This window comes from Falco cherrug, chromosome 10 (assembly GCF_023634085.1).
Source record: "Falco cherrug isolate bFalChe1 chromosome 10, bFalChe1.pri, whole genome shotgun sequence".
Classification (NCBI taxonomy): Eukaryota; Metazoa; Chordata; class Aves; order Falconiformes; family Falconidae; genus Falco; species Falco cherrug.
The window spans coordinates 16,233,502-16,248,576 of NC_073706.1; the positions used below are offsets into that span (position 1 = coordinate 16,233,502).

Consider the following 15,075-nt stretch of genomic DNA (forward strand, 5'->3'; position numbering starts at 1 on the left):
AGAACGGGAGTTAAGTTTCGTGTCGGGGTTCTGGTCTCGTCACGGCGTGAATCTCCCACCAGGCAGACGGTAGATGATTCCATGAACTGAGAAGCAGGGCTGGGGGGCTGAGATCTGCGCGGGGCCGTAACATCGACCTTTCCTGCTGGCGTAGTGCTGCGGCACAGCAGCGCCGGTGCCCTGTTCTCCCAGTTCCTCCACGTCCTGGTGCTGGCATGTTGGTGGCCACAAAGGCAGCAGCAGCGGAGCCTCCTGGCTGCTTGGGTCTGCTCGCTTTACAAGTGACGGTGACAAGGAAAAGGGGGCCGAGCCCAGCATTGCTGCGTTGGCGCCAAGGGAGCTCTGTCCCAAGCCTTGAGGAGGTTTATGGTTTAAAATCTGCCTCGCTCCGGCCAACCTCGGTGTCTCCGCATGCTGTGGCATGTGCCACAGGTCTGTGCCAGCACAAGAGCCGTGGCCAGGGCAGTGGCTGGTCCAGCACTGTTTTTTTTCAGGAGAAAAAAGGCTTTTGTGGTTTTTGGTAGTTCCTTGATATTCTCCTGACTCTGGCAGCCTGTTTGCAGACACAGGTGTGGTTAAAGATACACCATTAATCTAAATAAGCTATAAGTAAGGAATGCAAAAAGTAAGAGTTGTTACTTAGGTAAGCTTTAAAACTAAATAGTCAATAATTATCTATTTTATTGGTCTGGTAGGTGATGTCAGGATTAGTTACCTCTAGAACAGGGGAGCTTCGAGGTCTCAAGAGTAAAACCCTATTAATGCTGGAATTTCACACAGAGCAAATGTAAATTGGTGGTTTTTTCTCTGTGGTATTTCTCTGCTAAATAGTAGATTTTCTCTCACAGACCATCTGCTGTTGGGGTCCAGCTCTGCCGTGCGCTGGAACATCCTGGCTCCGCGGTGGAGCTGGCTGCGGACAGAGGGGACTGTCCGAATCAGCCAAGACGCCGCTGCCCACGGCGCTGCAGAAGCAGCAGCAGGTATTGCCAAAGGTGCTGGAAGCTGGTTTGCACGCTGGTGTGACGGAGCACAGCTAATCCCCACGGCTTGCAGCCATCTCCCTTGCTCCATTTGAAACCTAGGAGCAGAGCTTATCCAGAGGCTTACAGTTACTAAACCTGTGCTGGGGCAGAGGAGAGGCGCTTTACCTGTGTGCTACAAACCCCTCGCGTTAGCTCTGTGTACACGCATCCGTTAACGAATTACTATGGAAGGGCCATTGGGATGTGCTGTCCGGGTGAGTACACACAAGCTCGAACGCTCAGGTGGGTCCTGGCCATCGCTCAGGGCTGCAGCCGTCCTGGGGAAGGTGCAGGTCGCGCCGCGCCGCAGCCCAGGCGCAGGTGGAAAGGCAGTTTCCACCAAAGCTGCAAACCGACTTGACTGCTCTGTCCTGGCCCCTCCTGTCAGCCAGCTGCTGCTGCACATCAGGAGAGTTTTATCTACACAGTGCTTTGAGGTAAACGTTTTATGGATGCAAAGGTTTATTATATTTAGTGAATAAAGCTGGTAACGAAAAATCAGTACTTTCCATGAGGGAGAGGGAAAACTTTCCACAAACTTCAATGAAAACTCCATTATTATTTTTTTCCACAAAAAACAGACACTTCACAAAATTAATTTTTCAAAATATAAGTTAAGCATAAAATTTGTGACTAGCCCCACTTGTGAGTGCTAATGCTGCTCTCTATGGTACCCGCGGCTGTCTGTTAAGGAATGGAAAGCACAGCTTATGTCAAAATTCTTGAAATATTTTTTTTTTTCCCTTTTAACACCTAAATTTAGATCCCACTTTGGTGCCCAATGGCACTGACCTCTCGCACAGCGCGTAGGCTGGGGCTGGGGAGCAATGCAGGCTGGCGGTGGGACGAGGGGCAGCGGCTGGAGAGCGCCTGGTGCCAGCAGCGCCCAGCGGTGCGACAGTGGAGGAGAAAGCCCTTTTTGTTATACAGTGTTTATTAAGTAGATTCAGTCTTATATATGATATACAGATTCAAAAGAAAAAAAAAAAAAGGATTCCACATACTTATGAAATCAGTGCATTTAGCAAGTAATACCATGGAGATAACAGCTTGATTAACAGCTCATTGGTCTTTGTTAAGTGAGGGGAACAGGGAGTTGGCCTGTGCTAATCATTCCACAAACAGAACAGAATTAAGTTGCATCACATATATAATAGACACACATTCTAAGAATTAAAATATTAAGCCACATTTACTGGAAAAATCCACAGTATATAACACAAATAACTCTTATCAAGCTCGTTGAGGAGGAAGTGCTCATCTGCTTAAGAGCCACGTTAAGTTGCATAGGTGCCTATCTGCAAAAATATCATTTCAAAATGAATCAATTAAGCAATAAAGTGTCACCTTAAAAGCTGGATTAAGTGCCATATGCTTTCTATCTGAACCCTCGGGAAAGCACCGACTTCCCAAAGAGCCGTCTTCTGCTCTATCGCGGAGCCCCCCACCCCTGAGGGAACCCGCTCCCACCCTCCATCTGAAACCAGCGGGTGGCCTGGGTGGTTTCACCAGGTTTGGTAAAGGATGTTTCCAGTTACGCTGCTGAGTGGCTCCCCCCCCCCCCGTCCGGCTTCCTCACAAGCCCCGTTGGCTCCAGTGCTCTTCCGCGGCGTTTGAACCCTACGCTGAGCTCGGCAGCTTCCACCCTCCTGCCTCAGTGGGAGGAGGAAGATGGTGGAACAGCAGCACAGTACGACTCTGCCTGTTCGACTTCTGGCTTCGGTTAACTGAGCGCCAGATCAGCTCTCGATTTGAACTGCAGCCAGTCCATAAATCGACTACTGGAAAAAAAAAAATACAATAGCTTGTGCAAAACCCAAAATTGCTTACAGGGCATTTCAATTTTGTGGGGTCTTCCTTAGGGTAGGTGCGTGTGTCAGTGGGTGAGTGAAGCTGTGGCTTGGTTAAGCAGACGAACTGGGTGAGGTGCATCTTCCTCTTCAACAGCAGGTCTTGCAGAACACACAGGGGCCGGGAGTTCTGTACATGTAAACAGTACACTTTCACTGAGTCCAAAATTAGGAGCAAAAATACAAAGGTTCACATTGGTCTTAGGTAGATACAGGCGAAGAACTGAGCTGTACAGCTCCGAAACAACCAAACAAAAGTTTCTAAAGCACCACTAAATTATATAAAAATCAGACCATGGACGGATTGTAGTTGGTATTCTGGTGAAATACTATGCTACCTTGTAAAAAGTTTTACAAAAAATTACAAATCAAAAGTATATTAACCCTCTGAGTTCAAAGCAGCATTTTTTTTCATGAACTGGTACTAAATCCGACGGCCACTCGTGGGAGGGAAATGGCCCTTTGGATCGGGGAGGTACAAGTTACGTCTGCTCACAATCCCGGGAACGCTCTCCCATGTAGAAACACCGTCATGGGAACTGCACATCCAGGGCAGGATGGTTGTGTTTAAAATAAAATTAAATTAAATTTAAAAAAAAAAATCTATTTTCTCGACCAGTGATTAGCTTTTCTTAAACAAAACCAAGAACATCCAGACCATTTGCTAACCCAGCATTCTCCTTCCACCTCTCAGAATATCTGGTAAGCCGGTGTATTCTGCTCCTGCTCATTCCTTCTCGTTGAGAACCCGGACTAGCGATTCCTGACCCCGTCCTGCCTAGTGAGAGCGCAGGAATGTGGCTGTGAAACAGTCCTGGAGCACAGAAGAGCCGCCACTGAGCATGGATCAGCTGAAGAGCACTGAGATGTCTGTGGAGCTCGCTCCAAAGAAACTATAAAGCTGCGGCTCACCAAAAAAAAAACCAAAAAAACCAAAAAAAAAACAGAAAGGAAAAAAAAAAGAAAGAAAAAAAAAGATCCCTGACAGAAATTCGTAGTCAATCCCATTTGTTTCATAACTTGTCACAGATGTGGCTGTCACCGGGGCTTTGGAAATCTGAGTCTGTACCATTCAGCTGCCAGTTATGAACATCAGTTGTTAGGACAGGGTAGACCTTCCTATGCAACCATGAGCCTCATCTGTTTTCTACAGCAGTTTAACAAAGTGTAAGAGCTACTAAACTTCAATACATGCTAAGACAAGTTCAAAGGTGATCTGGTAACGACAGCTAAAACTTGTATAAATAAAACTTTAAACAAACTGTAGCTGATGGTGATCTGTCCGTAAGCCCCTGGGTAACCTCTTTTTCAGTAAACTGGATGGCAAACTTATGGCTAAATGTTCTCGATGGCCTCTGACGGGGAGGGAGGCACCAACTCGGGTGGGATAACGCGCAGAGAGAGAATCCCGGGACAGCGATTGTCTCTGCCTCTCCTTCCTTAACGTTAAGACTTTCACAAATGGCTGCGGTTACATATTTTTGTCAAAGGTTTCTTACTTCATGGTATTCACACAAAAATAAATATTTACATAAATTCCAAGTATGGGAGGATGCAGTGGACAAACCAAGCAGGCTTGTGAAGTGCTGGGGAAAGCGTGAGTCTGAGCCCTGGCGGGGGCTGGGGCCCCCATCGCTCCTGCCTGGGGCGCTCGGCACCGGCGCGCCTGAAGCGGCCGCAATGCTCCCGCTTCCAGCATCGCCTCGGGTCTAACAGGCCACCCTCCCTGCACAGGCACCCTGACTGCCCAAACGGCCAGGGCTTAGGTCCCTTTTCTCCAAATGCTACGGAAAGTTTAAGGTTTGGGGAAAACAGTCAATGCAACGGTTAATCCCTTCTGCTGCCGGGCCAGGCGAGCCTGTCCTCAGGAGCCGGTGGCTGTTCCTGTACTAAGAGCAGGGCAGAGGTCCTGCTCCTCTTCCAGTGTGTGGGGAGTATAACCAGGGATGAAGGCTACTGAGCAAACTGCCTGCGGCTGCTCCTGGCTGGGACCGGCCGCTGCCACCTGCAACATCTCCAACCCGAGCAGCGGCACCAGCTCCCGTGGAGCACCAGCCTCTGCCCGCCAGCTCCCTGCGGCCGGCAAAGAAAAAAGCTGGCTCTGGAGAGAGAAGGGATCTGCCTTCCCTATGAGCATACAGGGGTTTACACTTATCGAGCATCTATCTGATGGCGAGGCCTCCTGCCCGGGTTGGGGGGCTGTGCTGGCGCAGGGGTGCGAGGAGGAGCTGGCATCCCTAGCAGCCAGCTCTGCTGCCCTGCACGGCTCCGCAGCGCGTTGCATTGCTTGACTCGGCTCGGCTCGGCTCGGCAGCTCTGTGCCTGAGCGAAGTCCCTGGGTTTAGCAGCACTGGTAGTAGGTATTGCACTGAGCAAAATGAAGTGCATTATTGGGGGTGGGGGGGTGGTAATGGGGCAGAATGGTCATCGGACTACGGTTTTTCCACACTTTGGGAATTGTGGGCTTGTTCCAGGACTGTGAGCAGGGAGAGGGGAGGATCCTGGGCCCCGGAGAGGACTTGTCAGTTCTGCTGCTGAATGTGGCCTGTCTCTGTCTTCTGCAGGAGGGTGAGCAGCTCGCCGCACTGAGCTCGCTCTTCAGGCAGAGACCGGCATTAGCCTTTATTACACCCGTGCAGTTCCTAAAGGGTTTTATTGTCCCGGTGCTAGCCCAGGGCTGGTCTCCCACGGCCTGAAGCACCCAGCCGGGCGCAGGGGGTGGGAGCGAGCTGCCGCCCAGCACCAGGACCCCAGCGGATCTGCTGGATCTGCCAGGTTGGTTCCAGCCTCCTCGGCATGATCCATGCGTCTGTGACACTCACTGTCCCCCAGGACCAGCTCAGCCAGTCCTGGAAGAAGCCCACAATGGAGTGTGAGGTAGAGTACAGATGGTGAGCGCAAGACAGTGTTTCTCAGGTATTTCCTTCCTTCCTTCCTTCTCTTATCTGCAATGACTTAAATGAGTGCGAGACGTCCTTCTAGCCGGAGGTCTGCTGAGCTTGCCGAGTCTCTGCAGGAGATTTAGACCCCACTGCTGCTACAGGACCGCTTAGAGCAAAGGTCTAAGCAGGATGCTTGCTTGCTCCGTTGTTCAGCTGCCACCTACACTTACTGGAGGCTGAGCAGCCTCGAAGTCTAGGGCTGGATGGCAAACTTGCTCCCTGTGGGACAAGGGCTCCCCAGAGAAACAGGCAGAGGTGCCTGGAAATTAGTAGTGTAGTGATATGGAATGTGTTATTTCACAGGAACAAATTCCTTCTGATCAGACAGACAAAAAAACTGGCAATCTGTACAAACTCAAAAGAATCCATTTTCAGAAAAATAAATTACTAAGGGGAGAGGAGGGTCCATTTCTCAATAAATATGTGATTCAGCTCACCTAAGACTTGGAAATTATCCGGGGACGGGAATCTAACATTTGGGTCCACAAAGGTCATTCTAAATACATCTGCAGCCCCAAACCTCCCCAGGCTCCCTTCTGCCCTTGAAAGTCCCACATCCTTCCAAGCCGCAGATTTGGCTTCTGGTCGGCCGGACGCACAGGTGTTGGTACGGTTCAAAAACATGTCCTTGTGCCTGAAGTCCCAGGTGCTTGGAGTGTAAAAGAAAACAGGTCTTTTGGATTCCACCTTCTAAAACTACATGTACCCGCCACTTCATGGGAGGACGATGGCGGTCCTGAGCAGGACACCGCTGGGAGCCTCTTTCTAGCAGGTATAAATTGTCTTCTCGACAGAGGAGCGATGCAGACACAGGGAGTCAGTTCTGCTGTAAAATGAGGTTTTCCAGTTCGTCTGCAGATCGAAGCAGAAACGCCGCCGACTCTCGGTAGCCAGCGATGAGCTGCCGCACCGCACTGATCTCCGTGGGGCTGAGCTGGGCAGCCTGCATTCCCCTGCTGGTGCTGTTGGAGGGGGCCGTGCTGGAGGCCCCACCTTTCATGCTGAGATCGGTCGGACCTGCCAAGGAAAAGCAAGAGGGAAGCTCAGGCTGAGCAGCCATGCCCGTGTCTGTCCTGCCATGATGAGATCCCAGCGGGAGCCACTGCTCCAGGACCCCAGCACTAGCAGGAAGGTCCCCGCAACCGTGGTGCCCCAGACAAGGTGAGGAGCCCCAGCTCCTGCTGCAGCCAGCGCAGGTGGGCAGCACAGGCAGCTAGCACAAGCAAGCCACTGCCTCTACCACAGCCACACGGAAAGAGCCTTCAGAGTGCACGTGAAAAAAATCCCATCGTGCAGCCTGTCCCATCCACTCTGCAAAGGGAAAGTCTGCAGCCGCGCTCTGCTAGGAGCTAAACTAGTGCCTGGGGGATACCTGCCACATCAGTCATCTTCCAGGGTCTGTTTTTTCCTCTGCATATGGTGAGTAACATCCCACACGGGGTGTTTCCCTGCTTTAGTGCTGGGTAACAACGCGTCTGTGCCCAGCACATGCGGGGCCAGGCTGTGCTGCATGGCGAGGAGACCTGCCCTGCCTGGGCGCCTGCACACCACTCCGGCCACCAACACAGTTACAAGCTCTGCCTTAGGTATCGGGTTTGGGTGGGAGGCTAGATGGGCTTACTGGGCTGCACATTGCTGGGGCTCAGTCCATAAATGAACTAAGTTCTGCTAAATCTATTATCTGCCTGATGGGCAGGGATAATTTCTTCTCCTAAGTTCACCTCTGCTGCACCTCTATCACATGTGATTTTTTGGCCATGTATGTGCGCCCGTCTTCTGCAGAACAGGACACATGGCTGCTCCCAGCTCACAAAACCCTGTGATCTTAAACCTGCAAAAAATCATCAAATTATCAAGTTCTCTGAGACCCAGGAAACAAACTCTGCCAGCCACAGCTCTGGCCATCCGCAGGTACTGGTGCACAACCACAGGTATGTGTGTGCAGCCCAGTCTGGGTGGCTGCGCGTGGAAGACTTTGGCAGGAGAGCTGGTACACAGCCTGAGGAGTGACACAGCCAGGTAAAGGTAGGGGAAAAACCCATTTAGCCTCATGCTGGACTAAGTATGAGAAGCCAAACAAGGTGCAAGAACCACACGATCAACTACAAATGAAGACAGATGAGGAAAGATGTTTACTAGAGATATGACACTAGTTAGGGAGAGGAGTCAGGCGAGGCTGCAGCCTGGGGTAAGGAGAAAGAGAAGACACTGAATTAATCCCCTGGCTGTGAGCTGGAGTGTTGCCGGCTGATGGAGCAGTTGGTGATGCTGGAGAAAGGCTTCGGGAGGGCTGAGCTCCTGCTGGGTGGCCTGACACAGCCGAGGGACACCAGGGATGCTGAGCAGGGACCCAGTGCTACAGCAGATTGCAAACCAGGATGAGAGAGTTCTGCAGCCCACCGAGACAGGTGGGTCCCACTGGGGACCAGGGCAGGGAGGGGAGCCCACACCCCAGGGTGGGAAGGGACTCATCCAAGAAATGCAATGCTGGAGCAGCAAATGCTGCAGCAGCAAATGCTGCAGCAGGAGTAGTACTGGCAGAGGACTTCTATGCTGCGAAGGGGAGGAGGAGGAGGAGGCTCTCATGCGAAAGCAATTTCACTGGACAGAAAGGGCAGCAGTAAATGGAGCCCGTTTCCCAGCTCACCAAAGGGGAAGGAGCTGGCAGTGGGGAGTGGGTTTGAGCAAGAATCGACTTAGGTGGGGGATGGAGGGCGAAGATTCTTCTGAGCAGCGAACCCCGGCAGGCTTTCTGCTCGCAGAGGGAGGAGGAGGTGCAGAAGCCAGCACTATGGCAGCATGCTCTTGCCTCTAAAGGACTGGGCAAGTGCTTGGGCAAAGGGCAAAAAATAATAGCAAAGCAGAGGTTTAAAAATCTATTAGAAAGGAGCAAGGTGCTGCTGTGTGCTGCCGCTGCGTGCTACACCCAGGGCCCGTCTGCTTCTCCTGGGCCAGGCGCTCGCTGGGGCTGCTCCAAGACGTTGCTGCATGTTTGCTGTCTCATGTCAAGGAGCCAGTGCTTGCAGCTGGGCTGGGTGAAAGGAGGGTCCCTTGCAGCATGGGGGGCCGGGGGGGCCTGTGATGCTCTGGGGAGGAACCATTGCTGCCTCCGCCATGGCTGCAAGGATTAGGTCTCAGCAGCTGGAGGCCAGGGTGGTATCTTTATTCAGGGTTAAGAAGCATTAGGAAGGGATGATAAGAGTTAATCCCAGACAGGCATCTCTCAGGGCTCCGGAAATCACATCCTTCCAAATCCTCACTCCCTCAGGGTAGGCAGGGGCAGGGCAGGAGCCCAGAGCACACTGGGGCTGCTTTGCCCCATCCCACTCCTCTCTAGCCTGGGCACCAGAGAGTCCCCAGGTACCGCAGGACCTCACCACAGGCCCTGCTTGGCCCCAGGCTACTCAGCTCTGATCACTCGCTCCTAACTCGGCAGACCCCTCAGAGGGCATGCCTGCACTCTCCTTCTGCTCGCCTGCACTCTCCTTCTGCTCTCCTGCCCTGCAGCATCGGTCCCATTTTCCCAAGGGCTTTTCCCATGGGGGCTCTCCCGGGTACTGGTGCAGAGCCCCCAGCTGCGCCAGCCCCGGCCCCATCTCCAAGAGCAGCCGATGCAGGCTGGGGAAGGAACAGCTCATACCGGCAACAAGATCAGGGCAGTGATAGCCGACCGCTCCTGTTAATAATTAATAGCTGGTACAGATTCTCTTTTTTTTTTAAGTGACACTCATTCCCTCCACCAGTGGCACCTAGACCGTCCTTCCAAGTTCAGTTCAACGATCAACCGCCCACTGATGAGGCAAGCCGAGGAGCCGGGCAGAGGCCTCCGTCGGCTGCAGAAGTGCAGCTTTCCGAGTGGCTCTGTGGGAGGTGCTGCCATGACTGGCCTTGGCATGACCCGCAGGAGCAGCCCCTGCCCCCCCGCCAGCGACCAGCTCAGCGCAGGGTGCCGGGAGCCCATGGTGCACAGCCCAGGCGTGGGGCGGAGGCGATGGCTGGGTGGGCTCCCTGTGCTGCCGTGGGCCCCGGTGCAGCGTGCGGCCGCTTACCGTTACTGTGGTTGCCTGTCTGCAGGGAGGCGGGCGGCTGCAGGCTGCCCCCCAGGGACCCGTAGCCACGGTAGCTGTAGTTCAGGCTTCCATTGATGTAGACCGGGTCTTGGGAGTAAGATGAAGCTGGCAGTGAATAAGAGGAGTGGGTGATGGCTGTGGAGTCTCTGGAGTGCTGCTTGTCTAGAGCGATGGGTTCGTCCTGCGCAGGGGAAACACAGACTTACTCCAGCGAGGAGCCTGGTTGTCCTCTGCGGCCACTGGGAGGGACGGCACGGGGATGCCAGGCCTCCCATGGCTGCAGCGTGGCCAGTCCAAACCACTGTCCCCATCCCCGCTGGCCTGAGTCTCAGGATGTACCATAGGCCCTGTTCTTCAGCCCTCTGACCTTTAGAAGCGCCTTTAAAAATGCTTTGTCAAATTGCTCAGAAACATCTCTCCTTTTCCCCACCCCACATTAGTGTGCTGTTGGCTCCAGCCCTTGCCCGCCTCCAGCCCTACCAGCAAGCACCATACCTGGGAGGTCTGGTAGATCTCCAGCCGCATCCTCTTGGCTGCTTTCCGCGTTTCACTCTCGCAGGCGGCAGCCAGGATGTTCTCCGCCATGGCCGAGGTCAGGTGCGGCGGTGTGGGCCTGGTCTGCAAAGACACAAGCAGAGAAGACACTCAGGGACCTGCTGCCCTTGGAGCAGTAGCGAGCAGCAGGGCTGTGGGGCAGCTGCTGACCATCTCCATCCCGTTCTTCTTCATGCGGCGGCAGGATTTGAGGTAGGTGCGGATGCGCTTGCGCGCCCGCTCCTGGAACTCGGGAAATTGCCGGCTGCAGGACTCGATGATGGCCTGGATCTTCTCCTTGGGCTGCTTGGAGATGGGAACCATCCGGTCCAGGTTCTCATCCACAAAAAGGCGCACAAACATCTGCAAAGGAGAAGACAGACAGTGGGACCACCGAGATGGGCAGCAGGTGGGCTAACCCTCTCTGCAGAGCCCTCCTTACATTGAAGGCCTTTAGCCTCTCTGGATCCATTCCCTCCGAATCATTTATCTTATCGTTGTCTTCATGGTCATCGTGGTCATCGTCATCTTCATCGGCCGTGGGGGCCCTGCCAACGGTCAGGTCCTCGGGGCAGCCACTGACCTCTGTCTTGATGGAGTCATAGCTGCCAGAGCTGTATGGAGGGGACTGAGAAGAGACGGGGGTTATCACATGCAGCCCTTGTCTGCCCACCCCTGCCCAGGATCAACAAGGAAAAAGCCCTTTCTCCTTGGCCCACTGTTTCTGTCCCCTTCCCTGACATCCTCCTGCAACTCAGGGAGATGAACTCACAAGTCGGGCTCCCTCGAAGCCCAGCTCCTGTCTGCTTGGGGTAGGGGGACACACGGTGGCCTCAGGGAACCTGTGGTGGCCCAAAGTGCTGGCAGCGTGGCTCTGGCTGCTGGGGGCCGTGGCTCTGCCTGATCCTGCAGGAAACGCTGCTCGGACCCTGCAGGAACGGGCTCCTTCTTGCACGGTGGCAGTGGCACAGCTGGTCAGGGCGGAGGCGAGCCTGCTGCAGAGCCCCAGCTCCGGGGCAGGTGCGGTGTGGGGATGCCCCGGCTCTCCCAAACCATCCCTCCCTCTCTCCTTCCCTTTGCCAACTGCTTGCTCGGCACTCCAGCCAGTTTCTGCTGAGCAGCAGCAGCCCCAAGCCTGGAGCGTGGCCAGGCACAGCTGCTCTGCCGCAGCAGCGGCGTGCGAGCACAGCACTCGTCCCTCCTTCCAGCCCTACATGGGAAAGGCCCCCAGCTCTGCCGTCCCTGCTCCGTGCCTTCCTGGTGCAGGGGCAGGACCGTGTTCCCTGCCTGGCCTTGGGTGCCTTACACATGGCCCAGTGTGCCATGCCCCGTGCCCGGCTCTGGCCAAGGACACGCAACTGTCCTGTCTCGCCCAGCCCCAGCAGCAGCTGCCTGCAGCCTGGGCCGTACCTCTGCCGTGGTCTTCACCGCGTACTTGACCCTGCTGCGCAGCCCGTCGGCACTGCAGCTGTCCGACTGGTAGGAAGGGGTGACGTGGGCAGGTGTGAGTTTGTCACAGAGGTTGATGGGCTGGTCATCGGCGGAGGCGGTGAAGTCCATGGGGGCCGCAGTGCCATTCCCGTTCATTTCGGGGAAGGCGCTGTCGCCCTGCGTGCTGCTGGAGGTGGAGGGGTTCAGGGTGGAGGAGCCATTCCCACTGCAGCTCTCTGACGAGGAGTCATCTGCAAAGAAGGATGTGTGGTCACCACCATGGCACCCTGCGACCACCTCCCTGAGGTGGGCAAGCTGCTCTGTCCCCACAGCGCCAGCCCTCCTCAAACCCTCCTGTGGGATGCTGGCACGTGCAGCGTGGCTGTGCTGCTGCTTTGGAAGCTCCTGCCCGGCCGGGGCTGCTCCGGGCTCACTTGGTCGGGGAGTCACCCTCTGTGCCATCGCGATCTGGCCCGGCCCAGCCACGCTTCGACCCTGGGATGCAGCAACAGGAGGTACAGACACCAGTGCCTGCGCCTGGAGGACCATCGCCACATGGCTCTGCTCCCTCGTTCCTCAAAGCACATTGGCCACTGCCATGCCCATGCCCCAGCAGGTAACAGTCCCTGCGCCTCCGCCTGGAGCCGTGGCACCTGGGCTTGAATAAGAACTTTGGAATTTGGTCCTTTTTGCTTTCTGTTTGCATTGCAGGGAGGAGAAAGGGGCATTGCCTCTCCCCACCAGGTCCCTTGCCTCCTCGTGAGGTCCTCCCAGCCCAGTTTGGGGCTGGGTGTGGTGGCAGATGACAACCTGCAGAGCCAGCGGCTCAGGGATGTGCTGCCCAGCAGAGTGCGGGGGCATGGGTACAACACATGGGGACGGGCTGGCTTGGGTGGAAAACCCTGAGCTTGTGCCACTTGGAAGCAGCGTTAGGAGCTCTGTTCACAGGGGACATGCTGCCTGGCAAGGCTCCTTGGCATGCTGTGGTGGGGAGGGGCAGGGGCTGCGTGGATGTCCCTCCTGCCCCAGTCAAAGCCCTCCTATACCCTATGCGGACACTCCTGCTTCCCCATACCCCAGAGCCATCCCCACGGCAGCTGCAGCGGCGCGGCCATCCCTTTCTCCCACCATCCCAACAGGCAGAGCCCACAGCTGGGGACCCGGCACACCCAGTGCACAGCCCAGCTCCTGCTCTGTCTCGGTCACATTCACACCCCAGCTCCTGGCACCGGCCCCCTGCCCACGCATGGCTCCCACCACGCCAACCTCCTGCCCTCTGCTGCTCCAAAGAACAGCCCAGCTGCAGCAGAGCCCAGCCCAGCCCTGCCCGTGCCCGGCGCTGCCTGCGCCCAGCCCTGCCTGCCCCCCGCTGTGCCTGACCCAGCTCTGCCTGCCCTCGGCCTAGAGCCCTGCCTTGGGGCCAGGCACTACGTTTTCCAACTGCTCACCCGCTTCCCCCTCCCTCCCTGCCGCAGTAAATCCTTTATTTCATTAGGTGCCTCCGCGAGGGAAAGGGCGCAGCACGTGGGGAGCCGCTTCCTGCGCGCGCTGCCGGGCGCGAACAAAGGAGCTGCTGCAGCCCGAGCAGATGGCGGCCACCACCGGCCGCCGGACAATGGGTCGGGCTCTGGGGCGGCCCCGCACCGCAGTGCCGCGGGGCTCCAGCCCCAAAGGTGTGCGGGCGCGGCGGTGCGACAGTGTCCGGCTGCTGCCACCCGCCCTCCTGCTCCTCCCCACCAGCACAGCGGGAACTCCCACGAGCGGCCTGGCGAGCGCCCCGTGACCCCGCGGCAGCCCAGGACTTTGTATCCCTTAAAACAAACAGACTCGAGGACGCTGGCGCATCCAAGCTGAGCGTGGGGTCCGGCCGGGGCTGCTGCTGCGTGTCCCCAGCCGCCCCGCCACGGCAGCCAGCGCTCGCTGCCCAGCCTCGGGCATGCGCCAAGGCAGCTCCTGGCCTCACGAGCCCCGAAATGAAAAGGTCCCCACTTGAGCTCCCCACTCAGCAGAGCTCCCTCCCCCTCCTTTCCCTTGTGCTGATCCACTTATTCGTCTGAGCAATGACCAGAGCTGACCTAATCCCTGGGGCAGTGTTTATGTGCCGGGTGCTCCGGGCTGGCAGCAGGCGGCACCCCCCGGCACAGGGCACAGGGCCGGCTGCAGGCAGAGGCCCTTGCTCTCGCTGGCTCTGCGTGCCCGGGAGTGCAGGATGCCGGGGCAGCCAGCACCACCCCGGGGCACCCTCCCGCTGCCCCCGACCCGCTCTGGGCTCCTGTCCCTGTGCCACAGCAGTGGGCGCCGCAGGGCTTCTGCCGCTGGCTCGGCCAGACCTGGTGGAGCAGGATGCTGAGGGCGCTGCCCCCTCCTGCCCCCACACCCCTCCCGTCCCATCGCACCAGGGCACTGACGCTCTCGGTGCTCTCAGGCTCTCGGTGCTCTCAGGCCCCGGTGGGTTTTGCTTGCCAGCACGGCTTGCCCAGCTCAGCTCTTGTACCACCCCCGCCCCTGGGGGTCTCTGCCCCGGCCAGGCTACTGCAGCTCTGCCCCACGCACACCTTGCCAGGGCGCGCAGCCAGACCCACCCCTGGCACTCTGCCCCTTCGGTGTGGGTGCAGGAGCGGTGCTGGCCCGGCCGCAGCCCCGTGCAGCAGCGGGCAGGTGGCTGGGGGCACAGAGGCCTCCCTGCCGGAGGGATGGCGGCTGTCCCTCCCCCTGCTCTGCTCTCTGCGCCAGGCGAGACGGGGCTCCCAGAGGGAGGCTCCAGCCTCATCCAGTGATGCCTCTCAGAAGGATTAAGCAGAATTATTCCCGTGCACAGAGGCACGAGCCACACGCCAGGGCCTGCCATCAACCCGGGCACGGCCACAGCAACAGCACCACAGGGCCAATCAGCACCGGTCCCCCAGGCCGGTGGCGGGGACCTTCTGCCGGCTCCTTGGGGTGGCAGGCAGCCCCCGGCACAGCTGCCCACACTGTGGGGACCCTCCATGCTATGAAGCCCCTGCCAGGCAAGGGCACCAAGAGAGGCGTCACCTGGGAGAAGACCATGCCAGTGCCCTGAGCATCCCCAGTCTGCCCAGAACATCCCCAGACTGCCCTGGGCATCCCTGCATTGCTCTGAGCATCCTCAACCTGCTCTGAGTATCCCCCATCCGCCTTAAGCCCCCCCACTCCTCCCTAGGCATCCCGCTCTGCCCTTGCCTATCCACCTCCAGCCTCCCAG

At 56.9% G+C, this 15,075-nt stretch overlaps 2 protein-coding genes across 6 annotated transcripts in view; both read right to left on the reverse strand.

Annotated features, from left to right (window-relative positions):
• Positions 1 to 5,593, reverse strand: part of BCL2L1 (BCL2 like 1) — a 198,432-nt gene extending 192,839 nt beyond the window's left edge. Inside the window, exon 1 of the mRNA XM_055722635.1 lies at positions 5,577 to 5,593. The gene's annotated coding sequence lies outside the window, so the exon portion shown is untranslated. The remainder of the gene's footprint in view (positions 1 to 5,576) is intronic.
• A 572-nt stretch (positions 5,594 to 6,165) lies between these two features.
• Positions 6,166 to 15,075, reverse strand: part of NOL4L (nucleolar protein 4 like) — a 61,213-nt gene continuing 52,303 nt past the window's right edge. For all 5 annotated transcript variants that reach the window (XM_055722608.1, XM_055722610.1, XM_055722611.1 and 2 more), the window contains 6 exons: positions 11,832 to 12,103; positions 10,864 to 11,049; positions 10,593 to 10,784; positions 10,383 to 10,505; positions 9,867 to 10,068; positions 6,166 to 6,834 (listed from right to left, as the gene is read on the reverse strand). In XM_055722608.1, the coding sequence (XP_055578583.1) occupies positions 6,635 to 6,834; positions 9,867 to 10,068; positions 10,383 to 10,505; positions 10,593 to 10,784; positions 10,864 to 11,049; positions 11,832 to 12,103 (1,175 nt within the window). In that variant the 3' untranslated portion in view covers positions 6,166 to 6,634. The remainder of the gene's footprint in view (positions 6,835 to 9,866; positions 10,069 to 10,382; positions 10,506 to 10,592; positions 10,785 to 10,863; positions 11,050 to 11,831; positions 12,104 to 15,075) is intronic.